At 37.9% G+C, this 23,758-nt stretch overlaps 2 protein-coding genes across 2 annotated transcripts in view; both read left to right on the plus strand.

The window, feature by feature from the left end:
• ripk2 (receptor-interacting serine-threonine kinase 2) overlaps nucleotides 1-5,947 on the plus strand; it is a 34,767-nt gene extending 28,820 nt beyond the window's left edge. Inside the window, exon 12 of the mRNA XM_084119709.1 lies at nucleotides 5,723-5,947. The gene's annotated coding sequence lies outside the window, so the exon portion shown is untranslated. The remainder of the gene's footprint in view (nucleotides 1-5,722) is intronic.
• On the plus strand, nucleotides 5,749-22,856 carry LOC311086708 (Y+L amino acid transporter 2). The gene is made up of 10 exons (XM_084119711.1): nucleotides 5,749-5,977; nucleotides 7,386-7,894; nucleotides 11,558-11,683; nucleotides 12,275-12,419; nucleotides 17,185-17,308; nucleotides 17,418-17,521; nucleotides 17,607-17,703; nucleotides 18,201-18,350; nucleotides 18,453-18,636; nucleotides 21,295-22,856. The coding sequence occupies exons 2-10, from the start codon at nucleotides 7,387-7,389 to the stop codon at nucleotides 21,387-21,389; spliced, it is 1,533 nt and encodes a 510-aa protein (XP_083975837.1). The 5' UTR covers nucleotides 5,749-5,977; nucleotide 7,386; the 3' UTR covers nucleotides 21,390-22,856.
• The last annotated feature ends 902 nt before the right edge of the window (nucleotides 22,857-23,758 follow it).

Genomic DNA, 23,758 nt, shown 5'->3' on the forward strand with positions numbered 1-23,758 from the left:
TTTTTTCCCATATCTTGAAAAGTTTATTGCCTCTGTTGTATGGGCAAGGAAAACAAATAGCATTGAAGAACTTTCACAGCAAAAGAGGTTTCGGTTAAAAAAGCACATAACTGTTATTAGACAAGGAAAACAAACAGGGAAGGGACGTATAACGAGGGGAAAGGCAAAACACAATAATAATGAGGACTGCTAAATCTTTTTTTCTCTGTACTTTTTCTTTCTTTCTCTCTCTCTTTCTCATGGAAGTCTTGCAGGTGGGATCTCTAAATGTTAATGGGATGAGAGATGGGAGAAAGAATAGGTTACTTTCAGAGATTATACGTTTGAACAGTGGCGGACTGGGACAATAATTCAGGCCGGGAATTTGACTCCACTGCCAGGCCACCTCTGCTGCTGCAGTCACCACCACCCTATTCATGTAATCTACTGGACTGATAAACTTGTAGGCTAACCCTATTAATGTAACAGGTAGACTACCAGATGCAATATAAATGAATAAAAAAATAACCCTTAAAAACTCACTAGGAATACACCATTTATACTACCAAACCAATGACAAATAGAAAATTGGCTTTTTAAAAGAGATAATAAGAGACACATTCACATGTTGAAATATTTACATTTTATGTATTTTCAGTGCTCAAAAGGGGTGGGCGATATGGCAAAAATATAATATCACAATTTTTTTCAGAAAAATCACGATTCACGATTTTATCACGATTCTTTTTTTAATGTTGGTTTTACTATTTTGTGACTGAGCATTACAGCCAAACTAATGTCCATATTTTAAAAACAAAGCCTTAGGTAACAAAATATAAAATAAAAAAGAATAGCAGACAGGGGCGAAGATATTTTTTTGTCATTTTCTTTGTTATTAAATATTAAGATCAAAGATACACATTACTCATACACAACTTAATATACAAATTAAATAAACATTTGCTTTATGTTTTCAGCTACAGTAGGTGTATTTAACAGTAGCATTGAAGAAAGTAATTAAAATAACAAAAATAACAAATATGAAAATAAAACAAAACATAGACTTCACTGTATAAATTATACATTGATACTTATTAAAGCTACTATTAAAAATTATCAGTCAGGAGCAGTGAGTGATTTTCTCTTTGCATTTTGTTGTTTTTTAACATTAAAGGGATAGTTCTCCTAAAAATGCTATTTGTCATAAGTTACTCTCTCAAGTTGTTTTAAACTCGAATAAGTTTCTTTCTTTTGTTGAAAATAAAAGTTATTTGGAAGAATGTGGGTAACCAAACAGTTGATGTACCCCAGTGACTTCCATAGTATATTTTTCTCCTATGGAAGTCAATGGGGACCAGCTACTGTTTGGATAGCCACATTCTTCAAAATATTAGAAAATATTAAAAGGAAATTAATACAGGTTTGGAATAACATTAGAGTGCGTAAATAATGAGAGAATTTTTATTTTGGGGTGAACTATCCCTTTAAGGAGAAGCGGCATCGTGTTTACTATTACTACTGTCTCTTTAAGAGTTGCGCGCGACGCGTCTATTATACACGCATTTGACAAGCAGATTTTCTCTAAATTTTCTCAAGTTTGCGTTCACTTTAGACATAACCGACTTTGTTTATGTAAACCTTGTGTGTATTTGACAGTATTAGCACAATAAGACTCAAAGGATAACTTTGTCCAGTATCCAGGCGTTGGTAGACAGGCTTTTAGTGCATGTGAACTTCACATGTACGCGCTGAGAAACGCACACGTTAGAACAGCGCATCAGCACGCGAATTAAATGTTTAACCGACAAGGCATTAAAGCACATGCAAATTATGAACTTTTGTAAACTGCAGTGTCCCGTTCCGCAGCGTGTACGTCGCGTTGTTCAGGATGTTGGGACAGAGGCGCCAGAACAGCAACTGATAGAATGCACCACGATTCTACGATATTTCTTCAAAAGCAGATCATGGAGACATTTTAATCGTCCACGATCAAAAATCGTCATATCGCACACCCCAATGCCAAATTATTATAAATATAATGTAAATGTAATCTTGACCGACCTGTTCCCTTACTGGCGAACATGGCTGGGATTTTGCAGCAGCTTGCTGCGTCTGCATTCGTAGTTGCACACCAGCCTATCACATGCCAGGCTGATGGTCTGCACAGCGGCAGCCGGCAGGCCAGAACGACCGTCAGGCCACCGGGAAATGTCCCGGTGCTCCCGATGGCCAGTCCGCCCCTGCGTTTGAAAGATATAGGTGTGGTCTTGTTACAGGAGACTCACAGTGATCAAAGTAATGAGGCTGAATGGGGCCTATGGTGGGAAGGAGAGAAAGTTCTTAGTCATGGGTCCAATTTGAGTGCTGGAGTGGCAGTACTTTTTTCCCCTATAGTTAAGGTGAAAATCTTGTCAAAAAATGAAGTTGTTCCAGGGAGATTGCTGATTGTGAGGGAAGAAATTAGTAATCCTATTTTTCTTTTTGTGAATATTTATGCTCCAAACATAGGTGCAGAGAGAATACAATTGTTCAATAAATTAGAGCTTTTTTTAAGACAACAACATGAAGGAGATCTCATTATCTTAGGGGGAGATTTCAATTGTACATTGGATTTTACAAAGGACAGGAATGGTGAGGAACCTCATTTAAGGAGTGCATTGTGCTTAGCCAATGTGATTAAAAATCTAAACCTATCTGATGTATGGAGAGAGTATAATCTGTTAACGCGTCAGTATACATGGGTGAAGGTTAGTAATGAGACGGTTTCTGCTGCACGGTTGGATAGACTCTATACGTCACGTAACATGAGGAATAGAGTTACAAATGCAACTATTTTCCCACTTTAGTGTCTGATCATAAATTGAGTGTACTTTATTAAAAAAATGCATAAAAGTTATTATTGGCATTTTAATAATAAATTATTAGAAGATACTTTTTTTCTGGACAATTTTAAGTCATTTTGGGAGTCTTGGAAGAGTGAGAAGAATTGTTATGAAAATTGCATTCAATGGTGGGAAATCGGGAAGGTACAAATAAGGAATTTTTGTCAACAATATTTATCACATTCTTCATTTTGTACCGAACTCACCTATGAAGAAGTCACGGCTGCTGTTATGGGGCTCTCTGTAGGTCGTGCACCCGGGATACTGTCTGCTGATTTCTATAAGGCTTTCTGGCATGTTATTGGTCATGATTACTTTTAATTTCTGCAAAAAAGTGTCACTGAAAGAATTCTTCCAAAGAGCTTTCAGCGTGCAGTGCTCGCACTACTCCCTAAGAAGGGAGATCTAACACTCTTAAAGAACTGGAGGTCTGTGGCAGTTTTGTGTTCGGATTATAAAATCATTTCCAAATGTTTGGCCACAAGATTAAGTAATGTACTGCATGAAATCATACATGAAGATCAATCTTACTGTATAAAAGATAGATCTATTGTAGATAATCTACATTTAGTGAGAGACGTGTATGACTATGCTTTTGACAACAAGATTGAAATGGGATTTTTATCATTAGACCAAGAGAAGGCTTTCGATCAGGTGGATCACGTTTTTCTCTTTGATGCTTTAAAGGCCTTTGGTTTTGGTGATAATTTTATTTCAATGATACGGTTATTGTACACTGAAGCCACATGTATGATAAAAATGGTTGGTGGCCTAAGCATCCCTGTGAAAGTACAGAGGGGAATTAGACAGGGCTGTCCCCTTTCGGGACAACTTTATAGCATAATTATAGAACCGCTGTTATGTAAATTAAGGAAAGACTTAGCAGGTCTACAGATTAACTTTCAAAACTCCCAGCAATCTGTCAAATTATCTGCATATGCGGATGATATAACAGTTTTAATTAGGGGAGATAGAGATGTTGATGTGGTAAAGCATGCTCTAGAATGTTATGGAAAGGCATCATCTGCCAGAGTTAACTGGTGTAAAAGCGATGCTGTGTGGTGTGGCCAAATTGTAAATAGTCCACCACTTCCTGGGGGTCTATAATGGGGGAGGGCAGGTTTTAAATATCTGGGAGTTTTTTTGGGGACAATTGAATACAGAAAGCAAAACTGGGAGGGCCTGTTGGAGAAAGTACGTGCGCAGTTGTCTCATTGGAAATGGTTGCTGCCCCAGCTGTCCTACAGGGGAAGGGTGTTGATATGTAACAACCTTGTAACCTCTTCCCTTTGGCACAGAATGATGATCCTTGAACCTCCAGAAGAACTTGTGAGACAAATTCAGAGATGTCTGGTGGATTTTTTCTGGTCGGGACAGCATTGGCTGAGTGTTGTCTCTGCCCAGACAGGAAGGAGGACAAGGCCTAGTGGACATCAGATCCAGACTAAAGACTTTCAGGCTTCAAGTGGCTCAGAGACTCCTCTATGGGAAGGACGTGAGCTGGGCTGGGATAGCGTGCATCCTATTGAGGAAAGCAGGGAACATGGGACTAGATCGCCACTTGTTCCTGATGGACATAAATAGTTTGGATCTTGCAGGATTAACATCGTTTTATAGATCACTCCTAAAAGCATGGACACTTTTTAAGATTTCTCGGGAGTCAAGCAATGCACAAAGTTTGTGGCAGAAAGAAGAACCATTGCTTTTTAACTCTGCATTGAATCTGGACATTTTTAAAGACCTATCACTCAGGAGAAGTCTGTGGGCTGCAAAAATTACAAAAATTGGACACTTAATACCTGAAGGTGAATGGATATCAGCTGAGATTTTTGCTGAAAAAATGGACATAAGATCTATTCGAGTGGCAAAGAAAATTTGGACTCGCATAGTTGAGTTTTTGCCACAGAGTTACAGACTCTCCTTAGAAACGTATAATGGAGAACTGAATATATGTGATTTCCTAGAAGTAAACATTGCAGCTGAGACTGGAAGCTGGGAAGAAACTGAGGGTGGACTATTAACTTTTAAGACACCTCAGTTGGGACTTAAAAAATCATTGTACACATTGTGTGTCAAGATGCTGCATTTTCAGGCTCTTATGAGTTTAAAAGAGTCTAAATGGCAAGAGGTGTTTGGATTAGGTGCTTCCCCCAAGGCCAGCTGGAGGACCTTGTACAAACCTCCTATTAAAAAACGAGCTGGAGATCTTCTGCATGGTATAATAGCTACAAACAGACACAGAGCACGTCTTGATCCACAGGTGAGGGAGGGATGTCCTTTCTGTGGGATACCAGAAACTGTTTTGCATTTATTTTTAGATTGTACTAGATTACAACAGTTGTTTCCAATAATAGAAGGGTGGTCTCAGACCTTGGGAGAAGTTTTCTCACCTATGTATTTCATATGGTCCGAAGTATAAAAAGAGTAAAAAAGAGGCCCATGTCTTAATGAACGTTTTACATGGACAAGCTAAAATGGCCATTTGGGTGTCACGGAAAGGAAAAATGAATGGTAATGAGTCTTGTGATGTTGAATCTGTCCTAAGTGGGTTAATAAGGTCATGATTAAAAATTGAGTACACTTATTACAAATTGGTTAATGACATTGAAACGTTTAAATATAAATGGGGTGTGAATCAATGTATTTGTGATGTTGATTACGATGGAAATTAAATTTTTTGTTAGTGTTTTTTTATTTATTTTTATTTGTTGTTGTTTTTTTTTTTGTGATGCCTCATTGTCTGTATAATTGTTTAGAATAGAAGAAAACTCTCTCTCTCTCTCTCTCTCTCTCTCTCTCTCTCTATCTCTCTCTCTCTCTCTCTCTCTCTCTCTCTCTCTCTCTCTCTCTCTCTCTCTCAGTACAAACCTCCTAAAATAGCCAGGGAACTCAAGAACCCATCTTGCCTCCGGTGGAAAAACACATCAGTCTCTGCGGTCTGGGATTGCGACAGCACTCATCCTGTTGACTCTAATAGTCTAGTTTTCTTCATTCTGACCAGGATCATCACCTCTCTGGAAACTTGCATAACCCATCTGTACGCTCTTCCTCTCCACAATCCAACTGTATGATTTTTTTTTTTTTTTTTCACAGCATTCCTTCTAACATGATTAAAGGTAAAGTACACCAGTTTGTTTTTGGCACTACATTTAAATTGTTACATAGGACCCTGCACTATTGGCCCCAAAGTGGCTGTTTTCTTAACCAAGGGTTAGTAAGGGGATTGCCTGTGAAATATTTAAGTCTGACGTCATTTCTTTAGAAGTAGTAGTAGTAGTATTGGCTCATTTTAACAACTTATTTAGAAAATGGAATTAACTTAAAGCTGTTTTTGACTGAAATGTCTTACAAATTAATTTCTGATGCTGAATGCTCAAAACAACATTAAATACAGCGGAATACAATCATTTTTATCTTTGTTAACATAAATTAATGAGATTACTTCTAAAACATTTACTAATCTTAGTTTGCTAATTTCAATATTTACTAATGCATTATTAAAAATTATTACATGGCTTGGTTGAATTCTAATGTATGAATGCGGTCTGTTATTTCTTGATAACAGACCGCTGCTAAGTATAACACACCGTTGCCATGAAAAACAGAGCGTTGCTATGGATGCAGGATTCTAACCGTAGAAACGGAATGGACTATTTTCTTTAGCGGAAGCAATACAATCGTTTTTAAATCAATATTTTGTGTCAAATTATTGATTTATTTGGTAGGTAGCCATGTGATAAGCGGGATTCTTATACCGCTTATTATCTCTGCTTCGCGTCGGGGTCCTGGTCAGCCTGTCGGGGTTGTATTCGCTATAACAACCACCTCGCTCTACATTAACCCTTACTTAAAATTTCCAGATTTTAATAGTATTTTGGTAACACTTTACAATAAGGTTCATTAGTTACGTTTGTTAATGTATTAACTAGCATGAACTAACAAGCAATACATTTGTTACAGTATTTATTAATCTTTGTTAATGTTAGTTAATAAAAATCCCACCGTTCATTGTTTGTTCATGTTAGTTCATTAACTAATGTTAACAAATACAACCTTTGATTTTAATAATGTATTAGTAAATGTTGAAATTAAGATCAACTAAGATTAAAAAATGATGTAGAAGTATTGTTCATTCTTAGTTCATGTTAACTAAGGTTGTTAACCTTATTGTAAAGTGTTACCAGTATTTCTATTAACTAGCATTAACAAAGATAAATAAATACCATGACAAATGTATTGCTCATTGCTAATGCTAACGTCAACTAATAGGACCTTTCTGTGAAGTGTCACCTGAATATTTTGCATGTTATATTATTTAATATGTTATGCCAATCACAAATGAGATGTTAAAAAAAAATTTACACTTTATATAGATACAGATATGTAGACAAACTGTAGTTTGCTCATTTCCTAGTCCAATTGCTAGTCATTAGTCAAAAACAAGACTGGGATGTTAAATCCAAATAAAACCATCATCATTGTGTTTTACTAGTGTAATACCCTGTTGACCTTTGTTTCCTCCAGCATGAAGAAACTGATGGAACTGTGTCCGGGGTCTCGGGGAGACCTGGACCTGAAGAAACCAGCTGGAGCCAGCAATGGTCCGGACCTACAGGAGGACAAGATGATCATGAGGAGGGAGATCTCTCTCACCAATGGCATCTGCTTAATTGTGGGCAACATGATTGGCTCGGGCATTTTCGTGTCGCCCAAGGGCGTGTTGATGTACAGCGCTTCCTACGGCCTTTCGCTGGTCATCTGGGCTCTCGGTGGCATGTTTTCCGTGTTTGGCGCACTGTGTTACGCAGAACTTGGAACCACTATTACGAAGTCTGGCGCTAGTTACGCGTACATCCTGGAGGCCTTTGGGGGTTTCCTTGCTTTCATCCGCCTGTGGACGTCCATCTTGCTGGTGGAGCCAGCCAGTCAGGCTATCATCTCGCTGACGTTTGCCAACTACCTGGTGGAAGCGTTCTACCCCACCTGTCAGCCTCCGTACGACGCTGTGAGACTCATAGCAGCGGCTTGTATCTGTGAGTCCTCATTGCCATTGCTCTCAGCGTGGCAAGTCTTGTTTGCTTACTTAAACATTCCTGGTCTTATCATTCGAGTTGTTCCAAAGAAATATAATGTTTTTGTAATCTGTAATTACAGTGTAATGGCTTGCGTCACCTCTGAAACGACATTTCTTTTCGGTTGATTCCAGTTAGCCTCTTGTTGGAGAGAGATTCTGTGCCCTTTCCATCCGAAAGTATTCCATTGGCTGAGACCTCTTTGTGTGTACCCAATTCAGTTCCTGATTAGAATTGACATAAAATCCCTTTATGGTGTATTTTTGAAACACATGAAACATTAATTTGTCTTTTAAATGTCTTTTTTTTTTTTTAACCAAACCATTTTCAGTTGAAAATTCTTTCTTTTTGTTTTTGCTTAGCATAGCGTTAACTCTTTAAAAAAATGTTTTTACTTATTCTCTATTGAATAAGTGATAGTTCACCCAAATCTGTCATTATTTACTCATCCTCATGTCGTTCCAAAATTGGATGACTTATTTCTTCTGTGAAACACAAAAGAAGATATTTGAGAAATGTCTCTGTGTTGTTTTGTCCATACAGTGGAAGTCAATGGGCTCCGATGTTGTTTTGGTTCCTAGCTTTCTTCAAAATATTATGCAAGTAAGTCATACAGGTTTGGACCGACATGATGATGAGTAAATGATGACAGAACTTTCCCTTTAGTTGAAACAAGAAATCACAATAACATGCTGTCTATGTTTTTGGGTCACTGTGATTTTGCCAAGTATGACATGTTCCTGGATCAACATATTTTGTTGATCCGGGAACAACATGCCTGTCCGAAAATGTAGTCCTAACCCAATCCCTACCCCTAAACCTAACCCTACCCATAACTTATCCCTAAAACCAGAGGGAAATGGTAGGTGAATAACACTGATGTAGAAGCATTTATCCCTGGTTGTAAGTCTAAACTTGACATAAACTGTAAACTTGTCCCTCAAATCTGATTGGTTGATTGCAATGTTGTTCCAGGATCAACAAACATGTTGATCCAGGAATATGTTGCACTTGATGAAATCAAAATAAAATGCTATATTTTTGTTCAGGCATTAAAGGTGTATCAACGCTGTTGAAAGTGGATCGGACTGAGTACCACAACACACTTGTAGCCAATCAGCAGTAGGGGGGCGTGTCCACTTGATGGGGGAGGAGAGAGAGTGAACAAGAGGGAGATTTGAAGAAAGACTGTCATTGTGGGGGCGGAGCAATAAAGGGAGGGGTGTGTTTGTTTGGGTTGATTTCAAATATCAACAATGATTCTCAGAAATCACTTACTGCACCTTTAAGGAAGGAGTTTTTTTAGCAGTGTGTGAGATTATTTTTCCCTTCTGCTGTCTTTCACTTCACAACTCACGAAACCCTTTCTTTCTTCACTTTGCTAAATTTCCCTGACACATACAGCATATCCTTCTTAGTCCCTGTTAGTATCCTTGTTAGTCAACATAAAACAGCATTCGTAAGCCACTGTACTTCCCTAATGTGATGTGAAAAACATCCCAGTCAGTCGTTCCATGCCAGAATGAATCAACAAGCCTTTATTAACCCATAGCCTAGATGACGTCATTTGGAAAGGAAAGTTGTTTCAGAAGTGAGTCAAGCTATTGAGGTAAATGAAAGATTATGAACACCATTGAGAAGTAAGTTTATTACACAAAGCTAACATATGTAATAGTTACCTGCATGATGAATTGAAAAAGAGAATGTATGGCCTGTACTATGAGAAACATATTATTAGCAGGAAGCATACAAAGATGATTTAGGTGTTGCGTAATATAACAGCCATCACTATAATTAACCGTAGCACATTTTTAGTACATATTCTAGCAGATCCTAGTCCAGACAGTCTCTTAATACTGCTGAATGTTGGCACTTGTTGTGGAGCCTGTGAACCAGACCAAACTATTTTAGTAGTCTATTTTGTGACTGAGCTGGCTTGACTGTTGCAGACTCTAGTATTCGGGTGAAAGATCAACAACACATCCTAGTGTACGTCTTACAAAGTACAGTTATACAATGATACTGAATGATTACCATCTTCACACACCATTATATTTACATGATACTCCAATGTACTTCAAAGAATACCATGGTAAGCTATAATACAAGTCCAAAGCCATGATAGTACTTTCTTGTTGATGGCTCATGTTATCTAAACCTGAGGGTATTTAGAGTTTCTATTTGTAATTGTGTTACATAGATAACATAACTGTTCAAAACTACAAATCTATACATGTTTCTTTTGGTTCTTGCATTCTAAGCTAAACAGAGTTTGAGCAAAGTGAAACCCGAAGCAGGGATGAATGGCACTCTTCTCGGTTTTTGCACAATGTTCGCTGCTCTAATACACGACACACAAGAGATGTTTTTCTTTCTCTTTCCTTCTTAGCAGCTGTTGCCTTCACACAGTTTCCAGTCAGAGCTAAATATGTTCTCAGAAAGCAGGGACATGATCCACTCAGTGCATGAGGACAGACTGTAGCAACACACACAATTCATGAGCTAGCTGATATTGGACATGGCACTTTCCAAGAACAGGGTACAGAAAGAAAAAGAAAAAAATCTACAAACACAAAGCCATTTATTTTATATATATATATAAAACATTTAACAAAAAAAAAAAAAAAAAGTATAAAAATTGTAATATATATATAAAATGTTGCTACCTTAAATTAAGTACAATCAACTTGGATGTTTAAGTCATTTCAACTTAAATTACATTAAACTGAAATTAGAAAATGAGTTGAATCTCGTTTAACTTATACAAAAAAAGTATTTATTATTAGTTAAAGCAATGTAAAAATATATGTTGTAACTTAATATAATATAACTTAATATAACTTATTAATCATATATATATATATATATATATATATATATATATATATATATATATATATAGTTATAGTTGAAAACTTCAAATGAACAAAAATTGTAAATGCTGCTTTGGCAATAATTCAATAGTTCAATTCAATCAAGTTCAGTTTAGTTCAAGCACTAAAATTATTAACTGGAAATAAATAAATAAATAAAACCTAAATAGAAATATTAAATAAAAATATGAATAAAATGACAAAAGAACATAGCGAAATTACTAAAAGTAAAAATATAAAGTCTAAATATTAATAAAACTATAATAAAATCATGCTTCTGTGTAACACTGTGTAACAGGGTTACACGTAAAATGTGGGACAAAGCTAAACAACATTTTTGATAATGATTTTTATTTTATTTTTAACAATAAAATGAAGATTGAATACGGTAATCAATAATATGATTTTCAAAATTATGAAATTATGTCAAGACCCTGAGGTGGGACAGGCCAAAATCAACATTTTGATTTGATTTGTTTTGGACGACTTACTTTCGTGCTTAATCTTATGTTGTATAATAGTTTATCTAACCTACTGATTGAATAGTTCTCATTTAAAAAGCATTAAAAATTGGGACACCAACCTGTACTGTATTCATGGAAAGTGCCTGCTGTGGTTTCTGAGAAATATAGACTAAAACATAGAACAGGCCTCTTAAGTTATATCTTGTGAGTCATCTTCTGATTAAAACATTAATATTAAGTGTTCTGATCCTCAATATGTATTTAATGTGTTCCTCCTCTTTCTTCAGGTATTCTGATCTTCATAAACTGTGCTTATGTAAAGTGGGGCACTTTGGTTCAAGATATTTTCACCTACACCAAGATCATGTCTCTGCTCCTCGTCATCACAATGGGCATCATCAAGATAATTAACGGTAAAAATACGTTTGGAGGGGATACTGATGTTTTTAGGTGGATTTATCGCCGTAAATAAGAGAAATTGAGATCCTAGAGAGCAAAATAGTGTCGGCCCAGATCCGTCCCACCTCTGGTATGTGTGGAATCCACATGTACCAGAGGTGGCCTGGATCTGGGCCAACACTATGATGCTGTCTGGGATTACATGAACAAGGAAGTAGCTCTTAATCAGAGATTGTCTTATTAATGGGAGATAATAAGAGTGTCTGTGGTTCTTACGATTGGAAAAAGCATAACGGCTAACTTGGATATTAGGTGTTGAAATCTGGAAGCCATAGAAAGAATACATTTATTTATTAAAATCTTTTTATTTTGTTTACCTTCATGTAATAAAAAGCATTATTATTATATTGATAAGCTATTTCCTCACAAAAGCTGTTTACTGCCTGCGTACCGCCAAAGCCAAAGTGTTAGCGTCACCCTTTTTTGCCTAAAGGTTGCATGCAGGTTGCACCTACACAGGTTCTGTTGTTTTAAAAGACAGGGTGTTTCATGTACTGTCTTAATAATTTTCTTTTTCTGTTCCTCATTCTTCATGTGCGCCACAGGAGAGACAAAGAACTTTGATAATCCCTTTGAGGGTTCCTCCACGGAGGCGGGCAGCATCGCTCTCGCTCTTTATTCGGCTCTGTTCTCCTACTCTGGCTGGGACACGCTCAACTTTGTTACTGAGGAGATCAAGAACCCTGAGAGGTGTCAGCATTTCCCTTTTTCATGTTTTCTGTATTCAATGCATTACCTGGATGTTACAGTAAAATTGGCTCTTGTCCATTAACTGTACATCTAGGTCTGTATACACTCAACGGCCACTTTATTAGGTTTCCTACACTTTGCTACACTGTAAAAAGTGATCAGTTGACTTAACTTGAAAAATTAAGTGAACTTACCAATACCACATAACTTTTTTTATTTATTTATTACGCATGAAGTTTATTTACTTAATTTTAAGACAACGAGTTTCCTCACTTTTTTACATTAAGTCAACTGATCACTTTTTACAGTGTAGTACCGGGTTTGAGCCCCTTTTGCCTTCCACAACTGCATAGATTTAACAAGATGCTGAAAACATTCCTCAGAGATTTTGATCCATATTGACATGAAAGCATCATGCAGTTGCTGCAGATTTATCGACTGCACATCCATGATGAGAATCTCCCATTCCTCCACATCCCAGAGATCTGGAGGCCATTTGAGTTTAGTGACTCAATGTCATGTTCAAGAAACTAGTTTGAGATGATTTGTAGGCCATCTGATTCAAGGTTCGACATGTTCAGAGATGCTCTTCAGCAGACCTCGATTGTAACGAGTGGTTATTTGAATTACTGAATAGTTCTCATTTAAAAAGCATTAAAAATTGGGACATCCTGTTGTCTTTCTATCAGCTCAAACCAATCTGGTCATTCTCCTCTGACCTCTGGCATCAACAAGGCATTTTCTCCCACAGAACTGCTGCTCACTGGATATTCTCTCTTTTTCAGACCATTCTCTGTAAACCCTAGAGATGGTTGTGTGTGAAAATCCCAGTAGATCAGCAGTTTCTGAAATACTCAGACCAGCCTGTCTGGCACCAATAACCCTGCCACGTTCAAAGTCACTTAAATCACCTTTCTTTCCCATTCTGATGCTAAGTTTGAACTTCAGCAGATCATCTTGACCATGTCGACATGCCTAAACACATTGAGTTGCTGCAATGTGATTGGCTGATTAGATATTTGCGTTAACTATCAGTTGAACAGGGTGTACCTAATAAAGTGGCCAGTGAGTGTATAAGTTATTTATTGTGTTTTAGCTGGTTTTGAGAATGGCACACTATACTCTAAAGATCGTGCTGCACATGCTCTCAGGCGAGAGTGCACGAGTTCTTATATGGACTTGGTTTGGGTGTGTTTTATGCAAATTACAGCAGTGGGCATGTGCTTCCTCATTTAGAATAATTCGGATTCATGAACATCAAATGAAGGTAAGAAAAAATATGTGCGAGTGTACCTGTCATGAATCTAGTGATAATTTTGCATCTTATATATATAATGTTTAAATAAATATTTTGTAACTGTTCTATTTAGTTTATATTTGAGACAAAATCAAATGTTAGCTGTTCTATACAGGGGATGCCCCTTTAATTATGTTGGCTTGACAAAACCAAAATCTGCTTGCTATTTCTTCTTCTTCTTCCTTCTTTCCTCTTTCTTCTTCTTCCTCCTTGTCACAGTTCAGGGTGCATCATCGGCTTTCCCTGTTGTCCTGTCATTTTCTGCAGCTCATTGCCCTCACCTGTGGCTTGTTCCCTTTTCCCTTATATTCTCTGCTCTGTCTGCCCCTTGTTGTCAGTAGATTTTAGTGTGCATTGTCTCATCTGCTTTTGGATCTGTGCTGTGTGTTTTACCTCTGTTTGCTGCTGTACCCAGGACGCTTAGATGAGGAGTGAACAGATGGTCGTGCGCTTGCTGTTCTCTGTCTCGTCTCGCTCCCTGTCCTGTTGGGCGCTGGTTTCCACAGCCTGTGTGTCCACAGGTGTCTGTACGGACGTCTCTGGAGCTCCCTTTTGTCCACATGTGTTACTACACTTTGGAGGTTGTTTGTTCCCTGAAGTGTTCAAATAATCTCTGTTTCATGAACCCTCTGCTTTTGAGTCCTCCGTTCACCCGTCCCGACATTTCTGAGACTACATTTAAACAGTATCTCCTCCTAGAGATTTAATGCTAGAACCACCAAACTCGGGTCAGACCTTCATACTGTTCTGACTCGGGTTGCTATATCTTTTCTAACTGATCCGACTCACGGAATTCCTGTATTGGTCTTCCGAACATTCCCAAATTCACATAGACTTTCATGGAAGGGTTCAAAACTTTCCTACAATAACCTCTTATAAGCTGCGTCCTAATTCAGAAGCTTCATCCTTCGAGGGCTCATTCGAAGGCAGATTGCGTCACAGCGACGCAAGGAATTCTGTCCCAATTCAAAGGCTCCTTCAAACGCAGCCTCGAAATGCGTCTTTTGTTTCCTAGGCAATCAAGGATACAACAGATAGCCTACCCCAGAATTCATTGCGCGCCAGTTTTTTGAGAGACATTGCTGAATTAAAATTTTAAATGCAAGTATTGGGTTTCAACTCAAATTCATACTCAAATATCTAGTGATACAAATGTAAAAAATAAATGTATATAAAGCTGTTCAAATGTTGACTTGTATGTCTTACTAAAATGTGATTTTATATAGTTTATACTCTTTACTATGTGCAGAAGTAGAACAAGGTGAACATGTTTAGACAGGTCTTGAACCCTGTTTTGTTTTCAGACAGTTATATATAACTTTTTAAACGTTGCTGCCACTCAGCTGTCACAGTTGCTAGGCGTCAAGAACAATCCTTCGTAGGCAAGATCGTCCCATTTAACAATGCTTGTGTCATGATCCCAGCCGGTGTTCCCCTGTCTTTTGTGAGGACTTTTATTTGTCTGATGCCATGATTTGTAGTTTTTCATGTTTATTAGTCTCCCCAGGTGTGTCTTGTTGTTCCCTTGGTTACCCTTGTGTGTTCCCATGACAATTAACCACTCCCCCTTGTTATCTTGTTAACCTTGTTTTTCTTTGTGTATAATATAACCCAGTGTTTCTCTTGTTCCTTGTCTAGCGTTGCTAATATATGGTTGTATCATGTGCGTTTGTTGTAGCTTCCTGTTTATGTGTCTGGATTTGTCTTGTTCCTTGTCTAGAGTTATTTCAGTTGTCCTGTTTTAATAAATGTTTACTGCACTTGGATCTAATGCCTCTAGTCTGCAGCATCCACGTTACAGGTTGGTCCGACCTTCACGGCCTTCGAAGGATGCAGCCTCTGAATTGGGACACAGTATTAAAGCTGCCAAACAGTCGCAAAGCTTAACAACTATCCTAGGCCAACGTGTTAAAGTCCCCCTGTGGTGAAAATCAAGTTTTTAATGTTGTTTATATGTCTATGTGGTGTTTTTAATATGCTTTAAGACAAACCATGTGCAAATTCATAAGTCAACACCATTGCTGAGCATTTTCTCCTTAAAACTACCTTGTTACCAATCACGTCACCGAGTGGATCTCTGAGCTGGTGTGAGTGAGTGGAGGCGGGGCTAATTTGCAATACTAAATGAGGCAAGGGTGTAGAGTTACATTCAAGCTATTTTAAGGCATGAAGAATTTTTTTTCAAGCAAATACATTTAAATATGTCATTTTGATGATCAGAGATGAGTTTTAAGGAATTGAATTATTGACTACAAGGGGACTTTAAAACATGTTAGAAACATGCTAGAACATGTTAAAACATATTAGCACCATACTAAATCATGCTAGCAACATGTTAAAATGTGCCAGTAATGTGTTAAATCATGCTATTAACTTGCTAAAACATGTTATCAATGTGCTTGAACATGTTTACAGTGTTCAGACAAAGCTTTGTCAAACCAACATCAAAGTTTGTCATCAAACTTTAATTCTCAATAATGCGCATCTCAACCACTTAATTTATTCTGTATGTTGGCGAATCTGATTATTATTGTTTAGTACTCTGAGGTTCCAAAATTAGCTCAGTTAATGCAAGTGTCAGTATTCCATCTGGTCCTGTTGGTGAATAACTTCATGACCAGTGGACTCATTGTAAGACTAACACATTGGTTGTGTTTATCATTCTACATTTACATTAACATTTATTCATTTAGAAGATACTGTTATCCAAAACAACATAAAAATGAATACATCCTGTCCCTGATAATGTTATTCATCCTAAAGTTCTTTTTCGTTCTTCGTTTAGGGGTAAAACGAAGTTTGAAATACGTGACCAGCGACATACTGTTATTGAACATCTGACGCTGCCCACACTACTGAGAGCAACAGTTAGATAAATATGTAAATATGTGCTGTGCGCCTTCCTCTCAATAACAAAATAAACACACAACAAAATTGAGGAAACAGCAAGCATTTTAATAAAGCATTAGAAAAGCATATGATCATTGCACCGTGGCTATGTTTGCACGAGCGCTACAGCACTCCAGTAAAGTCACGTCATGTTTATTTATACAATAGATGGCTTAAAATCTAAAACAGTGTCTCGTTTTATCAGAAGTACAACTTAATTTTCTACTCTAGAGCAGCTCCTCCAGTGTGTTCATGTTTTCACTCACGGGTCACATCTGACCTCGACAGACTGAACAGGCCAAATGAACCAGAAAAGATTTTCACATGAAAGAAGGCGGAGCTTCTTCGCACACCTACCTATTACGTTATCGCCATGGACCAATGGGAGTTTGAAGGTGTTTAGCAGCCGGAACGAACTTTTCGGGAAAATTCCCTTTGGCAATCTGTTTCGAACTCCCAAAACGAACTCCATTTCGGCCTGATTTTGTTCGAAATGACGTCACATCAGTTCGTTCTTCGATTTCGTTTGAAGTATATCGGGGCTTTAAGTGTTTAATCTTTCTCCTTGATCGTTCATAGGAACCTTCCCATCGCTATAGCCATCTCCATGCCAATAGTGACAATCATCTACCTGCTGACCAACGTGGCCTACTACGTAGTTCTGGACATGCCTTCTTTCATGGGTAGTGATGCAGTGGCTGTAGTAAGGATCTTTCAGAGTATCAAATATGTGATCTTTAGTCTTTATGAGTTTATTGTATTAATTACACCATCATTTGATTAAACCATCTAGTTTGTGTCCCCATCTGTAGACATTTGGGAATCAGGTGCTAGGTCCCGTTAGCTGGATCGTTCCCATTGCTGTGGCCATGTCTTGCTATGGAGGACTCAATGCCTCCATCATTGCCGCCTCCAGGTAAAACTTTGGTTCCAGTTAAAACAACAATGACTTTCAAGTGATAATTTATGCTTATAGTAGATGTTGCGTATCTTTGTGTTAGATTGTTTTTTGTGGGGGCGAGAGAAGGCCACCTTCCCATCAGCTTAAGTCTGATCCAGGCTGAGCGCTACACTCCCGTACCTGCACTCCTCTTTAATGTAAGTCTCTTGCCTTTTTCTCCAAGTATCAGTACACTGGACCAGATTATCCATGATAATATGATTCTACATTATAATCAGTTGGTAAAGTCCACATGAAATGGTGTTCACGACCCATTGTACTTATGTCATTGGATGTATTTATGGGGGGATGGGGGGATTGGGGGGGTGGCGATGGCAGGTCTTTATCTATTGGAAAGTGCTTTGATTGTGGTCTATGTGATGGGTGCTTTGAAGGGAGGAGTTCAAGAGTATGAGGGTCTAGGGAATTAAACTTAGTGACTTTGAAAACTTTGTTATCGAAAATTCACCGCTTGCACCCGGAAACAACACAAGTTGACACCCCCAGTGATGTCTTTCTATTGCCTTTATAATTAAACAATCATCTTTCTGCCGTTGAATGTTTAAAGGTGCATTTTTTTATGTTGCGCTTACCAATGTGGCAGTCGTCTTGGTGAATAGGCAATGATAAGCATTGTATTTGTGGGTGTTTGTAGGGCATTATGGGTCTGATCTTCCTGTGTGTGGAGGATGTGTTTCAACTCATCAACTACTTCAGCTTCAGTTACTGGCTGTATGTGGGTCTGTCCGTGGCCGGACTCATTTACCTGCGCTTCACTCAGCCCGACAGACACAGACCTGTCAAGGTAACTAGATCCATACAGCGCTCCAGCATTCACATCTGCTCATTCGTTTGAATAAAGTCTTATTATGTGTGTTTGTTGACTTTGTTTTGTTTTCTTCATTAGCTCTCATTGTTCTTTCCCTTCGTCTACTGCCTGTGCAGTGTGTTCCTCGTGATCGTGCCTCTGTACAGCGACACCATTAACTCCCTCATAGGAGTTTCCATCGCACTGTCTGGAGTGCCTGTTTATTACCTGTGTATCTACTTGCCCAAAGAGAAAAGGCCAAAATGGATCAGTAAACTCAATGGTGAGGATAATCATATTACACATTGATTCACATGAGGGGATAAAAAAGTAATAAGGTGTCCTTGTTACAGTGTATTTACACAGTTACTGTGGAATAGTATTTAACTACATGTACTTTCTAAAGAGTTAGGGTTCGGTTTAGGGTATAGTTGCATGTAATTATGCATAACTTACTGTTATTACTACAGTGGGTACATGTAACACATGTAACAAGGACTGTAAAATAAAGTGTTACCAAAACATTTATTAAAACTAAGCTACAAAATTCCTAATGTCAAACTGATGAATGCATTTTAACATCCACCCACATTAATAATAATACATTTTATTTGTAATGCGCTTTTCTAGTAGCGAATAAAACAAATAAAATGCAGTTACAGAAATTATACAGTACAAAGAAACAATAAATTGAAACAACAAAAACTACTAATCATTACAACTAATCAAAACAATAAAATACTAAACATGTTAATCTATGCAAGCAAAAAGATGGGTTTTCTCGCTAATGAGGGAGAATTTCTAACAGTAAGAGGAAGTGGATTCCACAGCCTGGGCGCAGCGACAGAAACGGCTTTCTCCCCCCATAGATTGTAATCAGAGGCTGCTGAAGAGTGAAAGAATCAGCAGAGCGAAGAGAACGAGAAGGCGTGTTTGGGTAACTAAATCACAGATATAAGAAGGAGCCGTTCCATGTACAGATTTGTATGTTAGAGTGAGAGTTTTAAAATCAATACGCGACTGAACAGGAAGCCAATGCAGATTATAAATAATGCCTGTGATGTGCTGACGTAATTGAGTATAAGTGAAAACACGTGCTGCTGAATTCTGAATGTACTGCAGCCGTTTGGTAGATTTATTAGGTAGACCAAATAGTGCATTACATTAATCAATCCTGGAAGTAACTCGTGAATAAGCCTTTCAGCATCAGGCAATGTGAGAAAAGCCTAATTCTTGTAATGTTTCTGAGATGATGAAATGCAGATTTTGTGATGCTCTTAATATGTGAGTCTAATGTCAAATGAGCGTCAAAAATCACACCAAGGTTACAAGCTTGAGTAGATGGCAATACGACACCATCATCCATAATCGATTTAAAAATGCTACCTTTATGAATAGCTGCTGGTATGCCAATAAGAAGAACCTCTGTCTTGGAACAATTAGATTTTTGGGTATCATCAGCATAATAGAAGTGATACCCTAAGTCGTATTTCCTAATGATTAGCCCCAGAGGAAGCATATAAATACTAAAAGTATAGGACCCAAGACAGATCCCTGAGGATCCCCCAATGTAAGATTTGTTGCTTCCCAAGACAACAAACTGGGAACGATCAGTAAGGTTGGATTTCAACCATTTAAGCACAGTACCAGAGATACCAAACCAACTCTCAAGCTTATTGAGCAGAATGGAGTGGAACACAATGTGTCACATGCATGTCTTACAACACCAAAATAGAGGCTGCAGAGTCAGCTGAGACAAGCAGGTCATTCATAACTCCAACCAAGGCGGTCTCTGTACTGTCCCCCTTTCTAAACCCAGATTGAAAAGGTTCAAAAAGCTTGTTGAATGACAAGTGTGAATATAGTTGTGCCACAACGACACGTTTCAAAACCTTAGCGAGAAAGGGAAGATTTGAGATAGGCTTGTAATTTGATGAGTCAGACTTATCACTTCCAGGCTTTTTAAGGACTGGTGTAATATCTGCAACCTCACGGGCTTTTGGAACAATATTAGTAGTAAGGGAGGTGTTCACAATTCAAAATGAGGGGACTACTTGATTACAGACACCCCTTAAGAATAAATGTTGGGACATGTAGTTGTATTCATTGTCATCACAAATTTCAAAATGCTATCAATAAGCACTGTTTTAAAGCAGGAAAACTAAGTGGGTAAGTCTTAGGAAGTGCAGACATTCGGCACATGTTGGTGCCAAAAAACAATTATTCCTTAAAGAGAAATTTTGAATTTGTGTCAGAAAACGAAGTTCCTTGATTGTTTTAAAATGACCTTAATAGTTTGACTTTAACATGACAACGAGCCTACAATAAGTGCAGCACAGTGCTGTAAATACATTTTTACAGTTATAAAGGCACAGATCAGAGAAAGACAATATCTTAATAAGCTAATATCTTAAAAAAAATGTTTAGTTTAATTTAGTTTAGTTTAGGTAACTGGAATATAAAAATCAGTAAAAGGAAACATGTCAGCTCTTTTACAGTGTTGTACTGTTTTTTTTTTTCATATAGTCATGTGGTAAAAGATTTACAACCATAGCAGCCATCACTTCACCACAACAAACATGTGACTATTGTTCATGCAAGTTCATAGTTCTGCTTAACTGATATACATTTTTGTGTGAATCTATTATTTAAATGAAAACCAAAGAGAGGTTATAGATGTTTTCTTTTGGTCTGAAGACGGACCTCAAATACAGACTCAGAAATGTTTTATGAGATCGTACCATCACAAAATGTTCTAGTCTGAAAGAAAGAAGGCTATGTGACTGACATATCATGTTTACTGTTATTATGTGTATATATATTTATATATATATTTTTGTGTGTGTGTGTGTGTGTGTGTGTGTGTGTGTGTGTGTGTGTGTGTGATTCTACAGCTTCTTTATCCCCACCAACGTGTTTCTCTCTCTTTCCCCTGTGACAGATTCTTTCACCAAATATGCTCAGATCATGTGCTACTGCTGCTTAACCGACTTAGATATGGAGCCAGGGAAGTTGGCAGAACAGAAGACTCAATAACTTTATCTGAAGAGGATGCGCCTGGAGCATGGATTCCATCTCTGCATCACAGGGAGAAAAAACTATTTGTCAAAAGCAAATACCTCATGGATTTATAAAACTTCTAGTACTCATAGAGATCGAATTCCAACGATATCTCAGAGATCTCAGTGTAACTGAAAAGCACAATACTGTGATTTATTCTATTTCAGTGTTTCTTCAAGGATCACTAATAACTGTGAATCAAAATGAATTATGTCTGCCATTCTGTCAAGGTCTCCGTGGAGCTCGCTGACTGAAGAGGATTGTGCCTGATACTGGAAGACACTGGAACTGCTTTTGATTTGAGTCTTGAACAGAAAAATAGGAGAAAGAGCTGGAATATGCAGAAACACTTGACAACTGGATAGTTAACTAAACTTTTTTGAGACAACATGGACTGGTGTGACTTTCTTTTAATAAAAATGCACATTTCTTTTTTCTTTTAGAATTTTCAAATGATTTTGATTTTCATTTGATTTCAGTGCGCTATTTTCTGTATGATAACTACACTGTCTGTATTTGATGTCCCTTGTTCATTTGAAATTGAAAGAAGGAAGTATCACTTAGACGGGTGTCCCGAGGGTTTGCGTAATTTATGAGAACGTGATCAGCTGTGATCTGCTTTTCTGCCTTACTGGTTTTATTTGAAACCTTAAAGGTTGTAATGTCGGGATGATTTTGAAAACGTTGTGCTCGGCGCGCCATGACTTGGTGATTTTTCCAGATGGCTAAAGCTAAAAATAGAGAAAACTATGGCAGTATGGGAGCTCCAGTGTCAGATGTCATGCAGGGCGGTGATTGTGAAAGATGAGTTTAGCCTCTGACGCACAATGCAGAACAACATGAGACAATCCAAACCTTTTAGGAAATTGTCTCATTTCCACCTGTCTCACACCTCTGTCAGTGTATGTTCGACTTTCATCCATTTAGATTATCCACGCTTTTCAATTATCCCTTCTATGCCTTCAGAATTTCACCTCAAGATAAATTCAAACAGTTCTGTCATTTTAACCACAGATGTGATAATGTGAAAAATCCCCCTCACAGTGACTGTTTCATACTGCTGAATTCAGTAGGAATTTACACTGATTAGCCAGAATATAAAATGACTTAAATGTTAAGTGAATAATATTGGTTATGTTACAGTGGCACCTGTCAATGTGTGGGATATAGGCAGCAAGTAAACAATCAGTTCTTGAATCCCACGTGTTGGAAGCAGGAAAACGGCCAAGCATTAAGATCTGAGTGACTAGGGACAAGGGTCAAATATGATGGCTAGACCAACCTCACACTACAGAGCTATAAGACTATGAATCGCAGTGGTGCTCAAACTACACAACAAATGTTGTCGTTGTCGTCGTCTTGTCTTATGCCTACAGACTTCTTATAAAATCCTTACAAATCACACTGTATGACATTGATCTAATAAACTTGGGTACGATATGTATGAAGGCTACGATGATGACACCTATTGAATCGTAGGTTACAACGCAAGTTAGTATAGAATAAAACATCATCAGCATGGTTAACAAATAGAGCCATGAATCGCACTTTGGCAATTGTGATTTTATGTGCACTGAAGTGAAAGAAAGCGAAAGAGCAGAATATGGACACTAGGGAAAAGAGGCCAACTTTGCAAATGGAGCTTGAGGTAAGTAGGTTTTTAACGCCATTTCATGTTGCATTTTTATTGGCTAGTCAGTAGACGTAGGTCGTAGCAGCAAACATACTTTGAGATGAAGATATTACATTTCTGACACTGTCAGAAAATTATCACGGGCTATTTTTGGTCGCGAGACTGGCCGTCTTTGAACCTCTCTCACTGTATGACGCAGGACCACCGTTTAGGAGCCACAACCACAGAAATCTCCACGATTGGTCATCTTTTTCATCTGGGACAGCCCAAAAATCATGTGGCATTAGTAGCGCTCATAATACACAATGCCGATAAGGTACACAAACTACAAGATCTTTGGCCTAGTGGCCAAACCAACAATGGAAAAACGTTTTCTTACATGAATTCACGCAGGACATTAGAGAACTGCTCACGCTCGCTGTCCAAGTCTTGTGTGCAGAAAAAAGATTAGGCAGAAAATTAGCTGTCCATGTCTGTTCAGCAAAAACTGATATAAAATATATCATTATGTTAAGTATAGTGCAAAGACCACTTATTTACATTCATGTACATTAAGGATATAATTAGAGCAGTTTACCATGTTGTTTAATCGCTCACTCGACTAGATCACGTGGCGATATTGCAGCGTCTGTGACTGCTAGAGACAGGCTCAGATCACGTCACCAATTTTGACGAGCATCAGCAACCACAACGTGTCATGACGTGCTGGGAA

Source organism: Abramis brama, assembly GCF_963993115.1.
Source record: "Abramis brama genome assembly, chromosome: 7".
Classification (NCBI taxonomy): domain Eukaryota; kingdom Metazoa; phylum Chordata; class Actinopteri; order Cypriniformes; family Leuciscidae; genus Abramis; species Abramis brama.